Source organism: Triticum aestivum, chromosome 4B, assembly GCF_018294505.1.
Source record: "Triticum aestivum cultivar Chinese Spring chromosome 4B, IWGSC CS RefSeq v2.1, whole genome shotgun sequence".
Lineage (NCBI taxonomy): Eukaryota > Viridiplantae > Streptophyta > Magnoliopsida > Poales > Poaceae > Triticum > Triticum aestivum.
Window position 1 is genome coordinate 42,789,276 of NC_057804.1, and position 21,460 is coordinate 42,810,735.

The 21,460-nt window shown below is 44.4% G+C and overlaps 1 protein-coding gene across 4 annotated transcripts; it reads right to left on the reverse strand.

Annotated features, from left to right (window-relative positions):
• Window positions 1–11,944: 11,944 nt before the first annotated feature.
• LOC123094370 (ATP-dependent DNA helicase DDM1) lies at window positions 11,945–15,841 on the reverse strand. 4 transcript variants are annotated; one of them, XM_044516390.1, is made up of 5 exons: window positions 15,727–15,841; window positions 13,892–14,572; window positions 13,638–13,824; window positions 13,374–13,549; window positions 11,945–12,664 (listed from the first exon to the last, which is right to left on the reverse strand). In XM_044516390.1, exons 2-5 carry the CDS (start codon window positions 14,545–14,547, stop codon window positions 12,070–12,072), a joined length of 1,614 nt encoding a protein of 537 aa, XP_044372325.1. In that variant the 5' UTR covers window positions 14,548–14,572; window positions 15,727–15,841; the 3' UTR covers window positions 11,945–12,069. The 4 variants fall into 4 exon arrangements, with proteins under 4 accessions (XP_044372325.1, XP_044372323.1, XP_044372324.1 ...); XM_044516388.1 differs by having other exon boundaries at window positions 15,652–15,808; XM_044516389.1 differs by having other exon boundaries at window positions 13,892–14,565; window positions 15,652–15,799.
• Between the last annotated feature and the right edge of the window lie 5,619 nt (window positions 15,842–21,460).

Sequence of the window (21,460 nt, forward strand, 5' to 3'; positions counted from 1 at the left end):
TTTAAATTTTGGCGAAGCCCCTAGTATTCGGAAGACCGAATTAGGGGTGCTATCCACGCCTTCGTCGGACATTATCCGGAACTTCGCTCGAAGCGGCGTAGGTCTTTAAGGACCCGAAAGGACCTCTCAAACAGTGACTAGTCTCTCGCCTTATCATGACAGTCAGTTTTAGCTTTCTCCACTGAGGCGTTAACCCAGCTCAACCGGGGCGCAATCGCAGTGGTTCTCCCAGTGCTACCTTAGCCGATAGAACGGAACGTAAGGTGCCAAACATGGGAGCCGGGCAAACCCAACTATTGACCCAAGACATGATTCGGAGCCGATTCATATAATGCTATAAGTTTGGGGTGCCGCACTTGTGAAAGTGTTCGGACTTTATCACACCATAATGCGGGGAACATAAGCCCCTGGCGTATTTGGCCGTACCAAAATGTACGGATGCAACATGTCGTAAATGAACATATATATATAAGGTAATGCAATTATGGGCAAAAAGTGCTGCATTTTATTCGAGAAGATCTGTTATGAGTACGGAATGATACAAATAGTGCGGAAAGCAAGGGATTGGACGAAGTAAAGGCGTCTCCCTCGAGGGGTAGGCCGCGGAATGGTGTATTTAACAAATTTAATGCTCGTAATGGAGACCACCTGAGTCTTCGTCGCGGCCTTTGTCCCTCCCTGGCTGTTGCATCATGAGTTCGGCAGATTCGCCGTCAGACAGAGTTCTGTATAAAAAAGAAAAATAAAAGATAAAAAGAGCGACACACTTGGGAGCCCCTGGTGTGGTCGAACCGCACTCTGGGTCTGTGTGGTTGTGCCTCTCCCCCTATGCCCATGGTATTTTCAGGGCGTAATTATGTACACGGAGAGTTTGTCTTATAGTTGAGCGAGGGCTGGGGTTGAGGCCGCATTTCTACGCGTGCTCGGAACGTGCCAGGTGGTCTTGGTCGATGTTGCTCCGGGCGCGTTTGGCCGTGTCCGGTCGTTTAACGGCCGGACTCAAAAATTCCCTTAAAAGGCTGCTCTGTACTTCTACCGCGAGAGCCGCTGTATGTTCCTCCGTTCGGAGGGAGCGTTCCGTGTTTCCGTTGACCGTGATGACTCCACAAGGGCCTGGCATCTTGAGCTTAAGGTATGCATAATGCGGCACCGCATTGAATTTTGCAAACGCGGTTCGTCCGAGCAGAGCGTGATAGCCACTGCAGAACGGGACTATGTCGAAGATTAACTCCTCGCTTCGGAAATTATCCGGGGATCTGAAGACCACTTCCAGTGTAACTGAGCCTGTACAACTGGCCTCGACACCTGGTATGACGCCTTTGAAGCTTGTCTTTGTAGGTTTAATCCTTGAAGGGTCTATGCCCATCTTGCGCACTGTATCCTGATAAAGCAGGTTCAGGCTACTGCCGCCGTCCATCAGGACTCTCGTGAGGTGAAATCCATCGACGATTGGGTCTAAAACCAATGCGGCGAATCCGCCATGGCGGATACTAGTCGGATGGTCTCTTTGATCGAAAGTGATCGGGCAAGAGGACCATGGGTTGAATTTTGGGGCGACTGGCTCCATCGCGTATACGGCCCTTAGTGCACGCTTCCGCTCCCTCTTGGGAATATGCGTTGCGTATATCATGTTTACCGTCCGAACTTGAGGGGGGAATCCCTTTTGTCCTCTGTTGTTCGGTGGCCGGGTCTCTTCCTCGTCATCGCTGTGTAGCCCCTTTTCACTGTTTTCGGCGATTAATTTGCCTGCCTGCTTGAATACCCAACAATCTCTGTTGGTGTGGTTAGCTGGCTTTTCGGGGGTTCCATGTATTTGACAGGAGCGGTCGAGTATTCGGTCCAAATGGGACGGGCCCAGAGTGGTTCTTTTGAATGGCTTCTTCCGTTGACCGGGCTTGGAGCCTCGGAATCCGGCGTTGACTGACGTATCCTCATTGCTGTCGCCGTTAATGCGGTGTTTGTTTTTGTTTCGACGCAACCTGCCATTGCGGTCCTTGGTATCCGGACTGCCAGCGTTTTTGCTGAGGTTGTTGCTGCGAGCTAGCCAGCTATCCTCTCTCATCCAGAAGCGGGTCATGAGTGATGTGAGGGCTGCCATGGATTTCGGCTTCTCCTGTCCTAGGTGCCGGGCCAGCCACTCGTCGCGGATGTTATGTTTAAAGGCAGCGAGGGCCTCTGCATCCGGACAGTCGACGATTTGTTTTTTCTTTGTTAAGAACCGTGTCCAGAATTGCCTGGCCAATTCGTCTGGCTGCTGGATTATGTGGCTTAGGTCATCTGCGTCCGGTGGTCGCACATACGTGCCCTGGAAGTTGTCGAGGAATGCGGCTTCCAAGTCTTCCCAGCATCCAATTGACTCTGCGGGCAGGCTGTTCAGCCAATGCCGAGCTGGTCCTTTAAGCTTGAGTGGGAGATATTTGATGGCGTGAAGATCGTCGCCGCGGGCCATATGTATATGGAGGAGATAATCCTCAATCCAAACCGCGGGGTCTGTTGTGCCATCGTAGGATTCGATATTAACGGGTTTAAACCCTTCAGGGATTTGGTGATCCATTACTTCGTCAGTGAAGCATAGTGGGTGTGTGGCGCCTCTGTATTGAGCAATATCGCGACGTAGCTCGAGAGAGTGTTGTCTGCTGTGTTCGGCCCGGCCGGAGTAGTTGTATCCGGCGCGACGGTATTCGTCGTGGGTCTTGGGGCGCCCACGTGATCCATAGATAGATCTGGATTGTCTTGCCTTGTCCTCCAATATATCTCGCAAGTCCGGCGCGTTCCCCCGTGGCTTCATGCTTTTTGAGCGATGCCGGGGTACGGTTTTGGTGGAGGGTTTGCATGCCTCTCTATCGCGGCCACGAGGTGGTCGGTCTGCCGTATTGTGCGCTGGTGATGCAGGTTTGTACGCTTCCTCCTCTAGTCGGGGGAGCAACTTGCGTTTTGGGTAACTTTTGGAGGGGCCTTCGAGTTCATACTCTTCGGCCGCAAGGACCTCGGTCCATCTGTCGGCCAGTACGTCTTGATCAGCTTGAAGCTATTGCTGCTTTTTCTTTAGGCTGTTTGCCGTGGCCATTAGCCTGCGTCTGAAACGCTCTTGTTCGACGGGATCCTCAGGCACGATGAATTCGTCGTCGTCGAGGCTTGCCTCGTCTCCGGAGGGAGGTAAGTAATTATCATCCTCGACCTCGTCGTCTGTCGCCCTCTCGTGAGGGCTTGCTTCTTCCTCCTCCTGCGCTGGATCGTGCTGGAGGGGGTTGTCTTCGGCACTTTCCGGGGTGCTATTATCTCCTGTGCCGGAATCTCCATTCTTGCTATGGCGGGATTTAGAGCGGCGCCGCTGACGTCGGCGCTTGGGCTGTTTCTTTAAGGAATCGGCCTCCGCTGCTTCTTCGCCGTCCCCATCTTTTGGGGTGTCCACCATGTATATGTCGTATGACGAGGTGGTCTTCCAGTGTCCTGTAGGCATTGGTTCTTGATAGTCTCCGGCATCGTCGTCCATACCGTCGATGTCTTCGGAGTCGTAGTCGAGTACGTCGGTTAGATCGTCGATGGTGGCTACAAAGTGGGTGGTGGGTGGGTTCTGAATTTCTTCGTCGTCCGCGTCCCAACCGTCCTGGCCGTAGTTCGGCCAGGGTTCTCCGGATAGCGAGAGATGCTTCAGCGAATTTAAGATATCGCCGAAGGGTGAGTGCTGAAAGATGTCTGTAGCGGTGAACTCGATGATCGGCGCCCAATCGGATTCGACTGGCAGGGGCGCAGGAGGTTCGGAGTCCGGCAGAGAGTCCGGCACCTCGGAGTCATGAGCTTTGTGCGGGACAAGGTAAGTGTTCGGCTCCATCACCGTAGAAGTTGCAGCTCCCGAGGCGGTGTCCAGCCATCCGTCCTCGATCTGAGCGATCGGCTCCGGACTATGGGTCGGAGCGGATTCGTGTGCGGCCTCCAAGGTGCTGTCCGGCGGCAGAGTTAGGTCATGCCCATCGTGACAGCGCGGCGCGCTCGGCTGTGGCTCGGATCCGTCGAAGATCAAGTCCCCGCGGATATCGGCCGTGAAGTTTAGGCTCCCAAACCTGACCTGACGGCCAGGGGCGTAGTTTTCGATCTGCTCCAGATGGCCAAGTGAGTTGGCCCGCAGTACGAATCTGCCGTATACGAAGATCTGTCCGAGGAGAAAAGTCTCACCCAGGACTGCGTCATTGTAGATTGAAGAGGCCATCAAGCCTATCGGTGACGACACAGAGGAACTCTCAATGAAAGCACCAATGTCGGTGTCAAAACCGGCGGATCTCGGGTAGGGGGCCCGAACTGTGCGTCTAGGCGGATGGTAACAGGAGACAAGGGACACGATGTTTTACCCAGGTTCGGGCCCTCTTGATGGAGGTAAAACCCTACGTCCTGCTTGATTGATATTGATATTGTGGATGTTTACAAGAGTGGATCTACCACGAGATCAAGGAGGCTAAACCCTAGAAGCTAGCCTATGGTATGATTGTTGTTGTCGTTGTTGTGTCCTACGGACTAGAGCCATCCGGTTTATATAGACACCGGAGAGGGCTAGGGTTACATAGAGTCGGTTACAATGGTAGGAGATCTACATATCCGTATCGCCAAGCTTGCCTTCCACGCCAAGGAAAGTCCCATCCGGACACGGGGCGAAGTCTTCAATCTTGTATCTTCATAGTCTTGGAGTCCGGTCGACGATGATAGTCCGGCCGATGATAGTTCGGCTGATGATGGTAGTCCGGCTATCCGGACACCCCCTAATCCAGGACTCCCTCACTCATGATAATAAAGAATTTGATAATGAAATAGATAGAACCTGAAGTTGAGCTTGATGACCCACATCCTAAGAAAAAATGTTATGATAAATGAGACTTTGTTGTTAGGAAACATGATAGAGGAAGAGAACCATGGGTTCAAAACCTATGACTTTTCCTAGTAAAGCTTTAAAAGCTAAAGATGAAGATGCCTTCAATCACTTTGTTGAATTGCTTAGACCTTTATTCTTGCAAGTACCTTTGGCTGGTGCTATGAAAATGCCTTCTTATGCAAAATATATGAAAGATATTATCACTAATAAAAGAAAAATAATTGTGGTTGGAATTGCTACCATGCCTGCAAATTATTATTTCAAAGGAAAAATACCTCGAAAGTTAGGAGATCCAGGGATACCTACTATGCCATGCTCTATTAAGAACAATTATGTTAAAACTACATTATGTGATTTAGGAGTTGGTGTTAGTATTATGCCCTTCTCTCTATATAAAAGACTTGACTTGAGTAAGTTGACTCCTACTGAAATTTATTTGCAAATGGCTGACAAATCCACTGTTATACCTATCAGTATTTGTGAGGACGTTCCCGTTGTGGTTGTTGATGTTACTATTTTAACGGACTTTGTTATTCTTGATATGCCCGAGGACGGCAACACGTCGATTATCCTTGAAAGATGTTTTCTGAATACTGCAAGGGCTGTTATTGATTGTAATAAAACAAGATCACTTTTCATGTTAATGATAATGAGTGGACGGTTTATTTCTCGAGGAAGCGAAAGAAAGTAAACAATTTCAATTATATCAAAAAGTTACGACTATCACTATTGGAGACTTTGAATTTCCTCGTTCGGTTCCCGAAAAGAAATATCAAACTCTTATAATTGGAACCATGCATATCCCAGTTAAGGTAACTTAGTGCCGTACAAAGTTCTTCGGTTTTATGCCACTAGGAAATAGTTCGTAATAAGACTTGATCAACCTTGTTAATGGATTTTTTTAAGAGCATATGATCGATAAGCTGTAACTTTAGTTTATTCTCTATTATTTTTAGTTTTGAATAAAGTTTAATGCATCAGAATATCCCATTTATCCTATTTTCTAAAATTTCTATGCAATAAAAAATGTCCCAAAAATAGAAGTTCCTAGAATGCCCTGAAAATTCAGTATGATTTTTCTATGGAATATTTAGGAATTTATGGCGCTGAAAATAACCCAGGGGTGCACCAGTGAGCCACAAGCTCAGGTGGCGCGCCTACCCCCTAGGCATGCCATGTGAGCTTGTGGACCCCACAGGGCCCCACTCACTTAGTGTCGATGCCCACTGCCTTCTTCCACCTCCATAAAAATTCATGTCCAACTCCTAGCCCGTGTTCTTGCCCATTTCGTGATATTTTTTATCCCTTTGCTCGAAACTCCATTTTGAAACTATTCGGAGGAATTGCTCCTTGCTATGTGACTCCTCCGTTGGTCTAAGTAGTTTTTGTTCTAGTGCTTTATATTTTGCTTATTTTGTTACTGTTGGTGACCATTAATATGAGCTTGCATGTTGAATTTACTTGGTTCTAAGTAGTTTTGATGCATGTTATAACCTTTAGACACTTGTGGGAGTAGTTGCTATCAATTTTATTAAGTTTTATTTACCTCTTATTTGTGGCCTAAAAGTTTCAGAAATTTTTAAGAGAAAGAGAGATGTTTAGGAAGGTGTTCTCAGGAGGCTCTTCAAGCAAGAGCGCGGCAAGGTCCGCGTATCACAAACCGAAAGAGGACTCTCCGCTGGAAGCCATTATGAAAGCTTGTTGATGGCTATGTGAAAGCTTGTGAAAGCCAGCATCAAGGAAAAATTTGACATGTTCATACAAAATGTCGCGTTAACTGACTTCCTTGCAAATAAGTGTGCCCAATATCATACCCTCACCGACACTTTTGTGCGGCATTTCAAGTATGCATCTCATCGCACCACACACGATGTTGTTTTAATCTCTATGATAATCATTTCATATGAGCATTCATGATTTTTGCATTGCATGTAAAATTCCTTTGTGGGGAACTTGTAAGGAATCCCACAAGGCTAATTGTGATGAATTTCTTATGAGTATTACCTAGGGAGAAACTAGTGGGGCAACACAATCTAGAGTTCGAAGCATATATTTTCCTACCATTCATTGCTTTGCATTATTCATAGGAAGATGTGTAACTGGTAAACATGACCTCAGTACTACTTGTGCTCCTGATTTAAGCATCCTAAAAAGTGTTGTGCTTCATGATAGAACATTTATTTTTGGGGCAATATTGCGCGATGTTTGCATAGAAATGCTTTGGATGGTGATTTTTATGGAGGGATTTACGCCACCCGTGCAACTACTCATCTTGGCGTACCTATTGGAAATAATGATCATGAGTTGCCTGTTAGTTTTCTAGACTATGAGGCCATTCTAAGTCACAAGTTTCTTGCAAGAGGGGATCTAGCATATCGGTACAAGCTAACCTTTGATAAGTGTAATGTTATTCATATTAATTTGTCTCCTCCTTCTCTATTCAACTTTTAGGACAAACGGAGATATTATTTTCATTTGGAGGAGCCCCAGGCATACAGGGCTGCAGAAGAGGCGGCTCATCGAAGTGAAGCCACTCACCACGGAGTTGTTGTAACTCTTGAAGATCACCTGGATTATCGTTATGAGTTTGCATCTGGACCTGGGGGATTCTTTCAGCGGCCATAGACCAAGTTAGGTCAAAAGCCCAAGCTTGGGGAAGTACGTGTTCTCACTCATATTTCATTCAAGTTATCACATATTCATTTCACTTGTTAGTGTTCTTTATTTTCTTTGTTTATTTGTGTTCGCTTTATTGGTTTCTCCTGTGTGTTTGAAAAACTTCAAAAATAGAAAAAACATTTCTCGCTTCTTTTCGGTATTTTCTTTTAGTTTAGTTAGTTTGTAGTAGTAAAGAAAACCCAAAAAGATTTCGCATTTCTTCTTTTATTGTTTGTTGGAAGTTCTTCGGTGCAAATAGTTTATCCCGCTTTTCATTTTTCATCTTTCATTCGCTATCTTCAGGAAAAAAAACTCCAAAACTATTTCTACGTGTTTCTGTGAATTTCTTTTCTTTTCTTTTCTTTAGTCATCGTAAGGAGAAGGCTTCGTGAAATCAGAATTCATTGGAGAATTTGCTTCAAACCTTGTTGTTTAGAGAGTGTTGTTAGAGCTTTACATTGTAATGTAGTTGTTGCAAACTTTGGCTTCTGCCCCTTGTAAATCTTGTAAAAAAATCTTTTAATGAAATAACAGTAGGAGCCTCTCCTGTTGTTTTAACCATTAAAAAGGAGAAGACTTCATAAGAATTTTCAAGTGGCTCTTATATGCTTTATTGTTGGTCTAATGAAAGGCCAAATATTTCCCTGTCTTCTCCTGTGTATAAAGTGTTTGCTGATTTCAGCTTACTCGACGACACTTGCACCTTTATAATTTTCACACCATTCGGTCATGCAAGTGAAAGGCAATAATGACGCAAATTTGATGAAGTGTTCATGGTGAAGAAAAGCTGGTATGAACTAACTAACTAAACCAAAAATGTTCATGCATTTCAATAAAACGTTCCTCAAACAATAAAGTTCACGAATTTTCAAAAATTCAAAGAAATGTCAAAAATTCCTAAAACTGAAAATATTTGGAATTTTGATGAACATTTTTGGTATTTCATTGAACTTTTTTTAATTTCTATCAATTTTTTTATTTCATGAAATTAAAATTCAATGAATAATTTTTGAATTTGATGAATAATTTTTGAATTCAACAAACATTTATAATATATAGTGAATATTTTTGGAAAATTATGAACATTTTTTGAGTTTGATGAACAATTATTTGAGTTGGATGAAGAAAATTTGAATTTCCGAAAATGTTCAGTGATTTAAAAAAACCACTGATTTGAAAAGAGTGTTCCAATATTTCAGATTTTTTTTAATTTAGAAAGAAAAAACAAAAGATGAAAGAAAAAGGAAAAAGAAAAAGAAAAAGAAAAGGGAAACTAAAATTATAGAGAAAGGAAAAATAAAAAAGAAAAAGAGGAAAAAAGTAAGAAAAAAAAATAGGAACCTTCCGAAAACCAAAAACGGCACATAGGCAATGCGAAGAGGGGGTGTGCGCATCTAAAAAAGAGCAACTATTGAAAGAGCGCTCTTTCGGAAGCCTCCTCAAGGGTCACTTGAGGTGGGTTGAGGGCGCGTCACTTGACGCGCTCTCAGCCGCCGCTACATGTCGCTGAAAAAAAGGAAAACTCCTAGATTGCGACAAGTAGCGTACGTGCAGTACGACACTTATCGCAACCTAGAAAGGTACTCTTTAATTAGTGATTTTGATATTTATACGAAAAATATTGACGCGTGCGCCAAATAGGATCTGGCCTCTGGGTTGTAGGACGCGGCTATGTGTCGCCTGGTGCGAGCCCTGTAAGCTAGCCTGCAGGGCAGCCCGTATTGGGCAGGAGCTCCTATACAGCGCTACAGGCGCCCGTTAACGATCCGGCGCCTGCAGCGCTGCTAGCATGGGCAGGCCCACTAGCGTGCTGCCCCCGTTAACGAAAATAAGAATACGAAATCCAAAAAGGTTTACAGATTTAAAGAAAAAAGGTTCAACCATTTGAAAAAAAAGTTCATATATTTTCAAAAGGTCCATCAATTTTTTAAAAAAGCTCATCAATTTTAAAAAAAGTTCATTCAAATTGAAAAAAAGGTTGATCCAATTTAGAAACAGTTCATTAACTTTTTTAAAAAGTTTATTAAATCTTAAAAAAGTTCATAGAAGTTCAAAAAAAGTTCATGTATTTTTAGAAAAAGCTCATTGTACTGAAAAAGAAAGTTCATCCATTTTCAAAAAGATGTTCATCAAATTTCATAAAAGTTCATCTATATTCAAAAAAGTTCAACCTGAAACAAAACTTTAGATTTTTTTTAGAAAGATCATAGTTATTGAAAAATGTTCATAAAAGTTTCAAAAAAAGAAAATGTAAACCCGCGCCTAGATGGGCCGACCCATTTACTCACGCCACAGGCGCCAGTTAACGAAAATACACGTTAACTGTGCCTGTGGCGCCAAATAGGAAATGCCGTATTGGGCAGGCTCAGTAGCCGCGGCTCGCCTACTTAAGTCATGTTAGTTGTCTGTTTTGTATTTTCTTCTGTTTTTTATTCACTATTTTTCTTTCGTTTTTCTTAACTTTTTACTTTTTATATCAGAAATACTATATAGACATATTGAAAATACATAAAATTTTAAAATATGTTAATTTGCAACAAAAATTTATACATGTATAAGAACTTTCTTATGTATATGAAAAACGTACAATATTAGTAAAAAAAGAATTTTTTATCATGTGTACAAAAAATGTTAATCATTTGTATAATTTGTTTCTACTAGTACATTGAAAAAATGATCGTGTAATTCAGAAAAAATATATGATACATTAAATTTCTTTTTCACAAGTTTAAAAAATATGTTCGGGACGTTTTAAAAAACCATGTATGTACAATGTAAAAAAAACGCTCCATACTTCAGAAAAAACTGTTTTTAACATTAAAAAAATGTCCCAATGTGTATTTAAAAAATATTTAACATGTATTTCAAAAACAATCCAGAGCATGTTTTTGTAAAAATATATTTGAAAAATGTGAAACATTTAGAAAAGATGTTTGTATGTATACGAAAAATGTATAACATGTATGAAAGATAGGAGAGATCAAAAACCAAAATATTGACAAAATGTTAATCATGTATTGGAAAAATGTTAACGTGTCTAAACAAATGTTGCTGGTGTATACAGAAAAAATTATAACATGTATGAAAAATGTAGACATGTGTTGAAAATAAGAAAAAGGAAAACCGACTAGAAAACCAATAAAATCGACAAAGAAACAAAAGAAAAGCAAAAAAAACTAAGAAAGCGAAGAAAAACAAGAAAATAAACAAAAGAAAAACAAAGTGTAGCTAAAAAGAAAAAAAGAAGATACCAATGAGAAAATAAAGAAAACCAAAGCAAAATAAAGAAAAGGGAAAACCAAAGAAAACCCTGTTACAAAAATAAAACCACACCCGTAAAAAAATCCCGAAAGAAAACGAAAAAGAAAAAGAAAGTGATATACAGTTGTCCTGTGTGCACCATTCCCAAACCACTTGCCAGGTAACTTGCTGACAAAGCCACAAAAATAAACATGTAGAAGCGATTGTAAATTATGGATATACTGTTACAGGTACAAGATCATGCTCCATGCCATAGATGTGAAGCACGGCAATACTGAGGCACCAAAGTTTGCAGAATTTGCATTCTTTGGAGAGCAGGCGAAGCCATTGTGGGAAAAGGTCCACAATTTCTATCTGAAATTGCTGCTTTCGTGGGCAAGAAATGCACTGTCATACTCCACGTAGCAAATCGCTTGACGGCGATTACAACTATTTCCAAGTGAAAAAGGTTCAGCCTCTACGGGAGATGACGACATCAACCCTTATGTCAGTCGGTACTTCTTCGGTGCCACAGGGAGATGCCGAGTGTTCTTTCTCTGAAACTACATCAACAAACAAAGAACAGAGTGATGCACCTCCACCTACTGACTCAAGCTCAAAGAAAAACCAGTCGCCTTCTTCGACCACTCATAAGGTAAGCTTTGTTGTGTCACACATGTTGTTTTAGCTTTGAATACTACAAACTTATGCAGTCGATTTTCGGGAAACCCATGGTACAAGTACATCATTGGAAAACAAGGAGAAGGCTGCAAGTGACCTACCCAGCGAGTAAACTGCATAACCGTGCAATCAATCAACAACCGTAGTCAACAAACTTCGTAGCCAAATTTAACGAAACTTATTACGCAATTTAGACTACGGTTCAGCCAACAACGGGTTCGCCATGACGCTAGTACTACATTTTTGTGCTGGTGTAGTGCTTCCTTGGCCGGGACGACTGACAACAAACTCCTGCTGTATTCTTAGAAAAAGCCATTTGTGCATCTCTGAGCTCTGATGGAAATTACACCTGCAGCGGACAGAACTGCGAGTTTTTGCAGCAGGTTGCTGACCAAAGCTGGAAGCTCCTCCAAGCAAGCAAACGCTGCACTTTGAGCAGTGGCACATGACGAATCAAGAGGGCGAGCATGCAACGGAAATCGACAACGCGTCGATCGGCGCCAGTGATTTCAAATGCTCTTGCAAGTAAACAAATACAGTTCAGGAGAATCCATACTACTACTTATTTACATGGTTCAACTCCATCGAACAATCTCCAAACGCATGCTTCTGGAGCAACACGTCCGGCATCACTTGTTCCCAACTTCCATGAGCAGCCAGTCCTTCCTCATGTCAATTGGGAGCGCAACAAGTGATCTAAACTGGCGATCATCACGGATCAGACTGCTGTAGGCTCTCAGAAGGTCAGCACGGGCCAAGTCGGGGATCTCTCTGAGGGCCTCCAAGATTTCTGCAGGGGAAGGTGCCTTCGGCACCTGCACATGCTCAGCTGGCCTCAAAGAAGCTTGAACTGTGCCATTGATTTCTCCAAGCAGGGAGAGAACTGCATCATCTGTTCGTGGCCTCTTAGCCGTCTTACCTTCCAGCCCCAGTCGAGTGGATGGCATGTTAGGAGTGCCTTCACCGCCATTTTCAGAAGCAACCTCTGCTGCTGCCTCTTGAGAATTCCGGCCAACAGACCTCAAACCATCTCTTTTCGTGTGGTCTTCCGAGAGGTGGATTGCATCCCTGTTCTTAACAGCTTTGGCCTTGTAGCACATAGCACCTTCCCCTTGTAGAAGGAATGGATCCAACGTGCTATTAAGCTTTGAAACAAGGACCCTTTTGTTGACTATACTTTCTTCTTGTAGTCCCTCACCTCTTTTCCCAGTAAAATCATCAGACCTTTAAAGAGGAATTGTTGTTAGCCAAGCAGAGGCACAGAAAAAGAACAAATATAATACATGGAGTATTTAAGAAGTAACTTTCAACATCTTCAAAACAAAAGAAGTGGCATGTAAAGTACCAAAATTCGCCTTGATAAACATTCTAGCAAACATGACATGTATAACAAGATAAATATGCAAAAACCGATAAGTTGATAATGTGCAGGTTTGCTTCATTGCTTGTCCAGACAGTTCATTCAACTACTGTGTTTTTTAAGGGCTAGACATCCTAATTTACATTAACAAAGCGAAGATATTTATAAGAAAAAACAAACAAACCGAATGATATATAATTATACTTATAGGACAACGCAGTTTCTTAAAAACATGATATATAGTTGTATACAGCTACACGAGAATATCTGTTTCAAACGTGGAATTGCTACAATTACAACAGATAAATTATAGTAAAAGAATTTTATATCTCCCTAAGTATTTGACAGATCTATTTAAATTGGTTTTACAACAACATGAGAAAATTAGCCGAGCCAACACAAGCTCTGGCATATGCCAGAGCAAGCTTTCTGAAAGCTAGGCCTCAAGGCAGCGATCAGTCACTGATGAACACATGAAGTTGAGAAGTGATTCTAGTATATGGAGGCTATGGTCATGTCGGCATGTACAAAATGGGTGGGCAAAGGTGGGAGTGTGAGCTGAAAGAATTATACCATGATTCCAATTCCTGATGAGATGAGAATATGTTAGGCATAGCAAAGTTCAGTAGCGACCACAACTCTGCTAGGTTATTTTGAAATGGTGTCCTAGTCAAAAGGAGTCCATTATCCATTGGTAGCCGCCTTAACTTCCTCGATAATTCACATTCCAAGTTGTTCAATTGATGGCCCTGGAAAAGAAGTATGCAGTTGACATATAAATATAAAATAGTGAAAACCACAAAGGACAATGATTTAGGGTACTTGCTTCCCCGTCACCTCATCAAAAACAATGTATTTCCACCTGTACCGAGCAAGAATTTTTGCATCGGACATGGCCATCTCATATGAAGTCACTATTATCGGAAAATCAGGGCCACCAGTTTTGGGCATCAACTTTCTCCTAATCTCTGACCGAGCCAATTTATCTCCATAGTAAATCAGACATGCCATAGATGGAACAAGCCTGAAACCAAGCTTCTCTATGTAAGACATTAACTAAAAACACTGAAAGGAAACTTTAGAAACTTTACCTTGAGATCTCATCCACCCAGTTTGATAGAGCGAGAACAGGGGCAATGATCATGTATGGACCATGCAGACCATTCCCTTTGAGATGAGCAAGAAATCCAATTGTCTGGATTGTTTTCCCAAGACTCATTTGATCTGCTAGTATCCCATTTAGCCCGTTACACCAAAGCGACATTAGCCACTTCACACCCTCAATCTGGTAAGGCTTTAACTTCCCACCAGTCACCAATGGAACAAGCTCGGCCTGCTCTTTTGCCCACATTTCTTCTTCTGTGAGAGTAGCATTATAAGCAGAGCTATAATTGCTATATCCTTCAAGCACCTTCTCAAGTATAAATTCCGAATAGAGCTGGACCTGGGTCAGCAGCTCATCAAACTTGTTAAACTTTGTCACTGGATCAGAAACAAGTCTCACAGCTTCTCTCCCCTTGGCCTCCTCCTCCTCCTCCTCTACATTGAGGCGGGCCTCATATGGCTGCTCTTCCTCCACTTCCATCGATGCATCGCTATCCTCGGCCTCAAGGTCAACAGATGGATATGAACTTGCATCCGAAAGATCATCAACATTCTCCTCCTTGACAGAGTGCAACAACTGATCCTCCTCCTTCACCCCCTTGACGATGCTTAGCTGCCTCGGTGGTGAGGGAAGCATCCCCATTCTTGGCTTCCTAGATTTCTACACTCTGCGTCAAATAGTCAGTTAAACCAGACCAAAGAATCGAAATCGTTGGAGAACTTCAACGTGCAAAATGCATAATTTGCTCCAAGAAAAAGCGAAGGGCCTTCAGTTAGAGATCTGAATTTTGACTACTCCTACAACACAGAAATGCAGAAACCTTAACTAAATCTAAGGCTGTCTTTGGTTTACAGGAATTTCATAGGAATCTTGTAGGATAGGATTGTTGTAGGAAAAAAATCCTTTGAAGGCCTTTGGTTTACAGGAATTGAATTCTATTCCCGTATGGGATTTGTTCCTTTCCTTCAGATTTCACAGGATCAGAAACATTAGGTCCGAGCTGATGGAAAATTTCCTATGGCGAACGACATGCGCGCGGATAACTGTTCCCTGCTTTTTTCGCTCAATCGCGTGCAGACAAGGATGGGAAAAGAAATAAAAAAGTTGAATCAAATCTGTGTCCAGTCCTCCCTCCTCGCACAGAACGGCACAGCTCGCCGGAGCGACTCCGGCGGGCGAGGGACGCGGCCACATCCAGTAGACGGGCAACGACCACCGGCGAGCTGGAGAGCATCTACTGTCGACCGGCAAGCCTACAGGCTCCAGCAGCGCCCTCCGTAGTGTTCTAAACGCTTTTATATTTCTTTACAGAGGGAATATAATTGTTCACATTATTAACCATAAACCAAATGACATTATTTCTTTATGTTTCCTATGTGTGTTCCTATCCCGTGAACCAAATGACATTTAGTTTCCTATTCCTATAGTCTGAGCATTCATAGGATTTCAGATGCATGCCACCTCATTTCCTATACTTTTCCTATTCCTATGAAATTCCTATCCTATGAACCAAAGGAGGCCTAAATGCGAACATACAGACATACCAATCAGATTAGCATGAACTCTAAAATATCGATTTAAATCTTATAGTCGAAGGGAAATACATAGTTTCACCTCGAGAAAGCTAATTCCCCAACTTCTTCTGGAAAAACGAAATCTAAAATCCCCACCCACCCTAAAGAACCAGATCCCTTTTCCGGCCCCATGAATGATGAATCCGTTGTTGGGGGGGGGGGGGGGGCATACCTTCAAAGGAACAGCCGGATAAATGGATCAGAGAACAGAAAAGGTTTGGAAGTAGCGAATATGGCTATTACTAACCGCGTCCAAAGGGGAGGAGAACCACAGGGGAGAAGTGGCGCGGGACGGCGAGGGCCTCGGAAGGGAGGGAAGGGCTTCAGGCGGGAAAAGGTGAGCAGAGATGACAGAAATGCCCTGAAGCTCGACGGGGACATTTCTCTCTTTCTCCTCGTCAGGGCCCGATTCTTAGTGGTCCTGGGCTCCTGGTAACATAGCCCATTATACTTGTGTTCTTTTTAGCTGAGAAAGTTTTTTTTGGACGAAGGGTGTATTTTGTTGGCTGACAAAGTTTGAAACTGTAGAACAGCTGTTCTTTGTTGTGTTCATTTACTAGATTTGATAGCTAGCTTTCCAGTAGAAACATCTGTTCTTTGTTGCCCATTTACTTTGGTTCCTCTCCACTATGATAAGCTTAGAAATGAGGATATCCAATGGAAATGTCTGTTTGAGCTTGTTTTTTTAAAGTTCGAAAATCATATTTTTCAAGTTTCAAAACAATTCTGAAAAGAAATACACGTGAACCTAGGGATGTGTACAACATCTCTTTAAATTTTCAGGAGGGAATGCATTTTGATGAAAGCTACAAAAATATCATGTATTTCTAGCACATGTAATATTCACTATAAAGTTCATAATTTCTTTATATACCTCACACCAAAGCATATTCCATCATGAAATTTTACAGGAATACAATATACATCTCAATCTTGATTTGTATTTTTTTTTCTCAAGAATCTTTTAGGACTTCAAACTATAATTTTTTATTCTCTTTTTTAAAAAGACGAGCTGCATGGAGCTCGAGCTCCAAAAATCCATTCTCGATATCCAACCATTGATAGATAAAATTCTCAAAAGGATACCTGGGTGGAGAGGGAAACTGCTCTCTTCCTCTGCTAGACATGCCTTGGTCAAAGCCTGTCTAGCTAGTGTTTCAGTTTACCAATTTAAGTTTCCTAAAGGGGTCTTGACTTGATCAACACTCAATTAGCTCGTGAGAAGGTGACGGAACTCTAGCCATTCGAGCCATCCACCCCTCCTACCCTCCCTCCCCGCTACCACCTGAGGATGTTGTCGGTCGTCGAGCGACCTCCAGTGAAGGTGGTGGCGAGGCTCTGTTGCCTTCCTCCATCGCAGGGAGCTTTGGGCGTCGGGGCAGCGGCCCTGGATCTGGCTAGGCGCATGGACCTCTCCGGTGGGTGGCACCACATGTGTTGGTTGCCCCTCCGTCACGCGGGTGGCGGTTGGGCGGCGGAGGGGCTATACTGCTCGGATGACTACGACAACGCTCCGGCTCCAGAGGGTGTAATGGAGGAAGCCTAAAACGGGGTAATCCCCTGGCCGACTCTGTGTCGACCTCGATGACTATGGCAGCGCTTCGGCTCCGCTTTTCCCTCCTAAAGGTGTGTTGAGCTCCCCCCTCTCCTCCCCTCAATTAGTGGGTGAAAACCTAGGCCTTTAATTTGGTCGGCCGGCGGCGGCGCACCGGCTTCATGGTCCTCCTTGGAGGCACCAGTTTGTGTTGGAGTGCTGCAGTTTGTGAGTTCGCAGGCACGGGAGGCGCGGTACGACGCGACGTCGTCCACGATAGCGACGATGTCCGCGTCGCCGTGCTCCCCCTCGTGTCGGCCTGGAGCAACTCGCCACTCCTCCACGAGCTGGCTTGGAGCGGCAACTTTCTCTGTCGGGCTAGGCGAGGGAGGTGGAGCAGCGAGCTGCCTCGCTCATGTCCAGCGGGCTCGGCGGGCCACCAAGCCGGATTTTATATATGCCAAAGACTGCACTTCTTGCTCGTCGGATGCCATTGAAAGGGTGGAGAAAAGGTGGAAGAAGGAGACGGGGAGTGGCAGAGTGGTGCAATTCTTGCCCGGCGTCTGGCCTCCTTCAAATAGCGGGCGGACAGGAGGAGCTTGCCCGACGTTGTGTGTTAATGTCGCCTACTCGTGAACAGGTGTGTGGCTGGAGTAGGTTTCTCGGCTTCTACGCGGGTTTAATGGAGGCGTTTGAATGTGGCGACGAGACGTGTTCTACCGGGCATGCAACGGGCGGCTCCCTCGGCCGGCGCGCTGCTTCAATGGCGAAGGCAGTGAGAGGACGTATCCGCCCTGAGCCGTCTTCAATGTGGAGCAGCCGCTGGCGCCGGGCAGGAACACGTGCGGGCGGGGTAGGAGAGGGTTTGAGCGGGCGAGGATGGTCAGAAGCAGGCGTGGGTGTTGTTCGGACGCCTGCAAAGCCCCCATGTCTGTCTTGGGTTTGCAGAAGAAAGTACATCCGGACCGCCCTGTAGACCGATACAACCCCACGTTGGATGACACGACATATCCGGACAGCGCGTTTTGGATGGTTGCGGATGTTTTGAGGGTCGCCGTTGGAGATGTCCTAACCGCAGTGCATGTCCGAGTGCATGCATGACCGAGTTACTAGCACATGCGTTGTTGTCCAAGAAAATAGTGCAACGCAGTTATTGAGCGGAGGTCTATCTCTCGTTTTACTACTGTCACATGAACATGCCCCCTGCCCTCCATGATGTTCGAAAGTAGGACACTCAGCTACATACGCACATACCATTGTAATAAAATAACAATAGTAGTTGAAATAAATGCCGCATGACTACAATCAGATCGACCATGCATGCTATGCTATGTATTGTACTGCTCAGCATACAATCAGATCAGAATAGCACCGGTTTCCATGGGAAAAAAAACAGAAAAGCGCCAGTTTGATTACACCACGGTGCCATTGTTTTGCATTCAATTCAAAACAGTCCAGCGTGCAAATATATGCATGCAACTCTTTCAATGTACTTTGTGAAATGGGAGTGCACGCATGCATGTTTTCTGTTTAACTTTCAAGAAGAAGTTGTTTTACGTTGCCCTTTGAGGTGTGCTGATGGAGCCGGTATATTCCTCTATATATAACCGTCGTGGCACTAGCTTCAACCAGTCAGATAGCCCAAAAACAAAGAGGCTGTTTGGATTGCGTCAGGGTTCGCCTCGCCAACCACGGACAGGCCAATTTATTGGCGGCCGATTCCGCCACCCGCTTCTCGCGAACAAATTGGCGCTGGATTGAACTAGCGCGGCAGGGGGCAGGCCAGGCCGCACCAATTATTTGAAAGCCATCCAAACATGTTCGCTATGCATGGTCAACGCCAATATCTTGGATGGGCATCTCAGGCGTCGATCCAAACAGCCCTAAAGACACGGAAATTTGTCGGGGGCACACACAAGACACGGATATTTGCAGGGGCACACACATATGAAGTCATCTGCAACCATCCATGTGCACCAAGATGCGGAAACTTGTTAGCTCCTTGTGAATTCGACTCTTCATACTTACCACTTCCATCTTTGAAAAGTGTTACGATAATTTCTTACACTTAGGGATTATCATGGTGCAATTCTAATGCATTTTCTCTCTTAAATGCAAGATATACGAAGAGATGGGAATTACCAACAACTGGAAATTCTACATCTAAGAGCAACAGAAGAGAAATCAATTCTTCGGATGAGGGGATTTTTGGAGAATTATTTTAAAATATATAATGAATTTTGGAGAAAATAAATACCAGAGGGAACCCACCTGGTCTCCACACGGCCATGTGGCACGACCACCCCCTAGGCGCGCCATCTACCTGTGTGGGGGCCTTGGTGACTTGTCTCCCGATGTCTTTTGGCTATAAAATCCTATTTGCACTAGAAAAAATCACAGAAAATTATCAGGACTTTTCGCAGCCATCTGTGAGGCAAAACTTGGGCGGAACACTTTACTCTCCAGCGGAGCGATTCTGTCGGAGAAACTTTCCTCTAGGGGGAGAAAATCGAAGTCTTCATCATCACCACACTCTGTCCATTGCGGAGATCATCGGCTTCATCAACATCTTCACCATCATCATCAAATATCCAGACCCTAGTTCTTCCTTTGTGTCAATCCTCAGATTGGTACCGTAGACGGTCAAAGCCCTTTGACCGGATTTCTATAAGGGCACCTAACGGCAGATGGGCAAATTTGAGCACACTTCAAAATTAGGGGTAAATCTGAGTAGTGGGTTTGAGTTACAGATACAAATGTAAAAGACCCTTTTTTATATATCCCAAAATAATTCTCCATAAATTTTCACGGGTGCTCCGGAGAATAACTATCTCTGATTAGTTTTTCCAGGTCAGAATTCTAGCTGCCGTCAATGTTCCTCGTTTGGTGTATCTTGCATTTTAAAAGAGAAAAGGCATTAGAATTGCATCATAAAGTGAAATGTAACTTCAAAACAAGAAAAATAATGTTAGGAAAACATGATGCAAAATGGACATATCAGTGGCCTCCCCCTAGGCCGCACCAGGCAGGCTTGTGGGACCCCTGGACCCCTTCCTGGACTAATTCCAATGCTATATATTCGCTCTTCTCGAGAAAAAAATTAGAGAGAAAGTCCGTCCTGTTTTACAATATGGAGCTGCTGTCACCTCTTGTTCTTCGTTGGGAGACCTAATTTGGAGTTCGTTCTTGTCTTAGGAGATGTCTTTAACTTGAGGATTTCATGTATTCCGTATGTGGTAATGCTTTGTTCCAGTTCTCTATTAAAAGGAGCGCCTTAATTACCCTTAGTTTCCATATGGACCCCGCTGCCATGGGAGGGTAGGACAAAAGATGCCATGTAAGTTCTTACCGCAAGCACGTATGACTATATACGAAATACATGCCTGCATATGTGTCGGTGCTCTGCGACTGGGGGTACCGGGTCCCCTTTGGCGAAATTCATGTCTTCATCGGCAAGATCGGCGAACCGGGCCCTAAGCCGGACATCTGCACCGACCTCGTCGAAACGGCTCAGCGTGCGAGTCCTGCCCGTGTTAAGCCCGCCGTGAAGCATGCGTTCGTAGGATGTGTCCATGGGATCAGGTCTGAGCCAGTGTCTGAAGGCGAGCCGGCTGTTTATTCCGACGGCGAGTCATCCACTGGTGAAACCGAGTCCCCGTACCAAATTCATGATGGTGTGTTCGAAGGACATTTGTGTGGTAACCTCCTCCATGATGTGGTTAGATTACCAATGGCACACATGAACTACTAGGAACTAAACTAGGAGCAAGTGAACAATCTTAGGCACAAACACAAGTCTTAACCATGCATCACAAGTTTTAAACGAACATAGTACAATAAATCTTAAACGAAACCCAAGTCTTAAACCAAGGACCAACAAGGAACGAGCAGCAGGAGCTCAGGCGGTCATGGCAAAGGCGTTGTCTTGCTCCTTGCACTTGGTGACCACCTCGATGCCCTCGTCATTGAAGACGATCACCTTCATGGTGTCGGGGGTCAGCAGCTCGAACGTCAGCATGTACCCGATCATGATCTGGTGAACGACGGCGAAGGCGGTCCAACCTTGATCAAGGGTGACCCTGCCGTTGATCACCCTCACCGTTTCCCTCCATGTGCAGCCGATGTTCGTCCTGAGCTTGAACTCTGTAGGGATGGCAGGGAAGTGCTTCGTGAAGTCCAGAGGAAATGGCAGACTCTCTAGCTTTGGAGCAATGATAACCTTGCAGATGTGGTTTGGTCCTGACTCCTAATGGTAGTGTCGTAGTTCCTCCGCTTGGCGCTTGGGTGATCCTGCACCGACACTTCGACCAATGTCAGCGCGACCTCCTTGCCCTTCTCCAATGGTGGCATGACCTTCTTGCCCTTGTTCATGTGCATTATGAACAGTACGTAGTTCAATGGTCAGCGTTCATTCATATCGGCCTAACGCTCCTATATTAACCCACCC

Coding starts and splice junctions, on each gene's coding strand:
- LOC123094370 (XM_044516390.1), bottom strand. CDS start 14,547: ATGGGGATGCTTCCCTCACCACCGAGGCAGCTAAGCATCGTCAAGGGG. Junction 13,825..13,891: donor TGGGTGGATGAGATCTCAAG/GTAAAGTTTCTA, acceptor GCTTGGTTTCAG/GCTTGTTCCATCTATGGCAT. Junction 12,665..13,373: donor CATCAGGAATTGGAATCATG/GTATAATTCTTT, acceptor TCCTCTTTAAAG/GTCTGATGATTTTACTGGGA.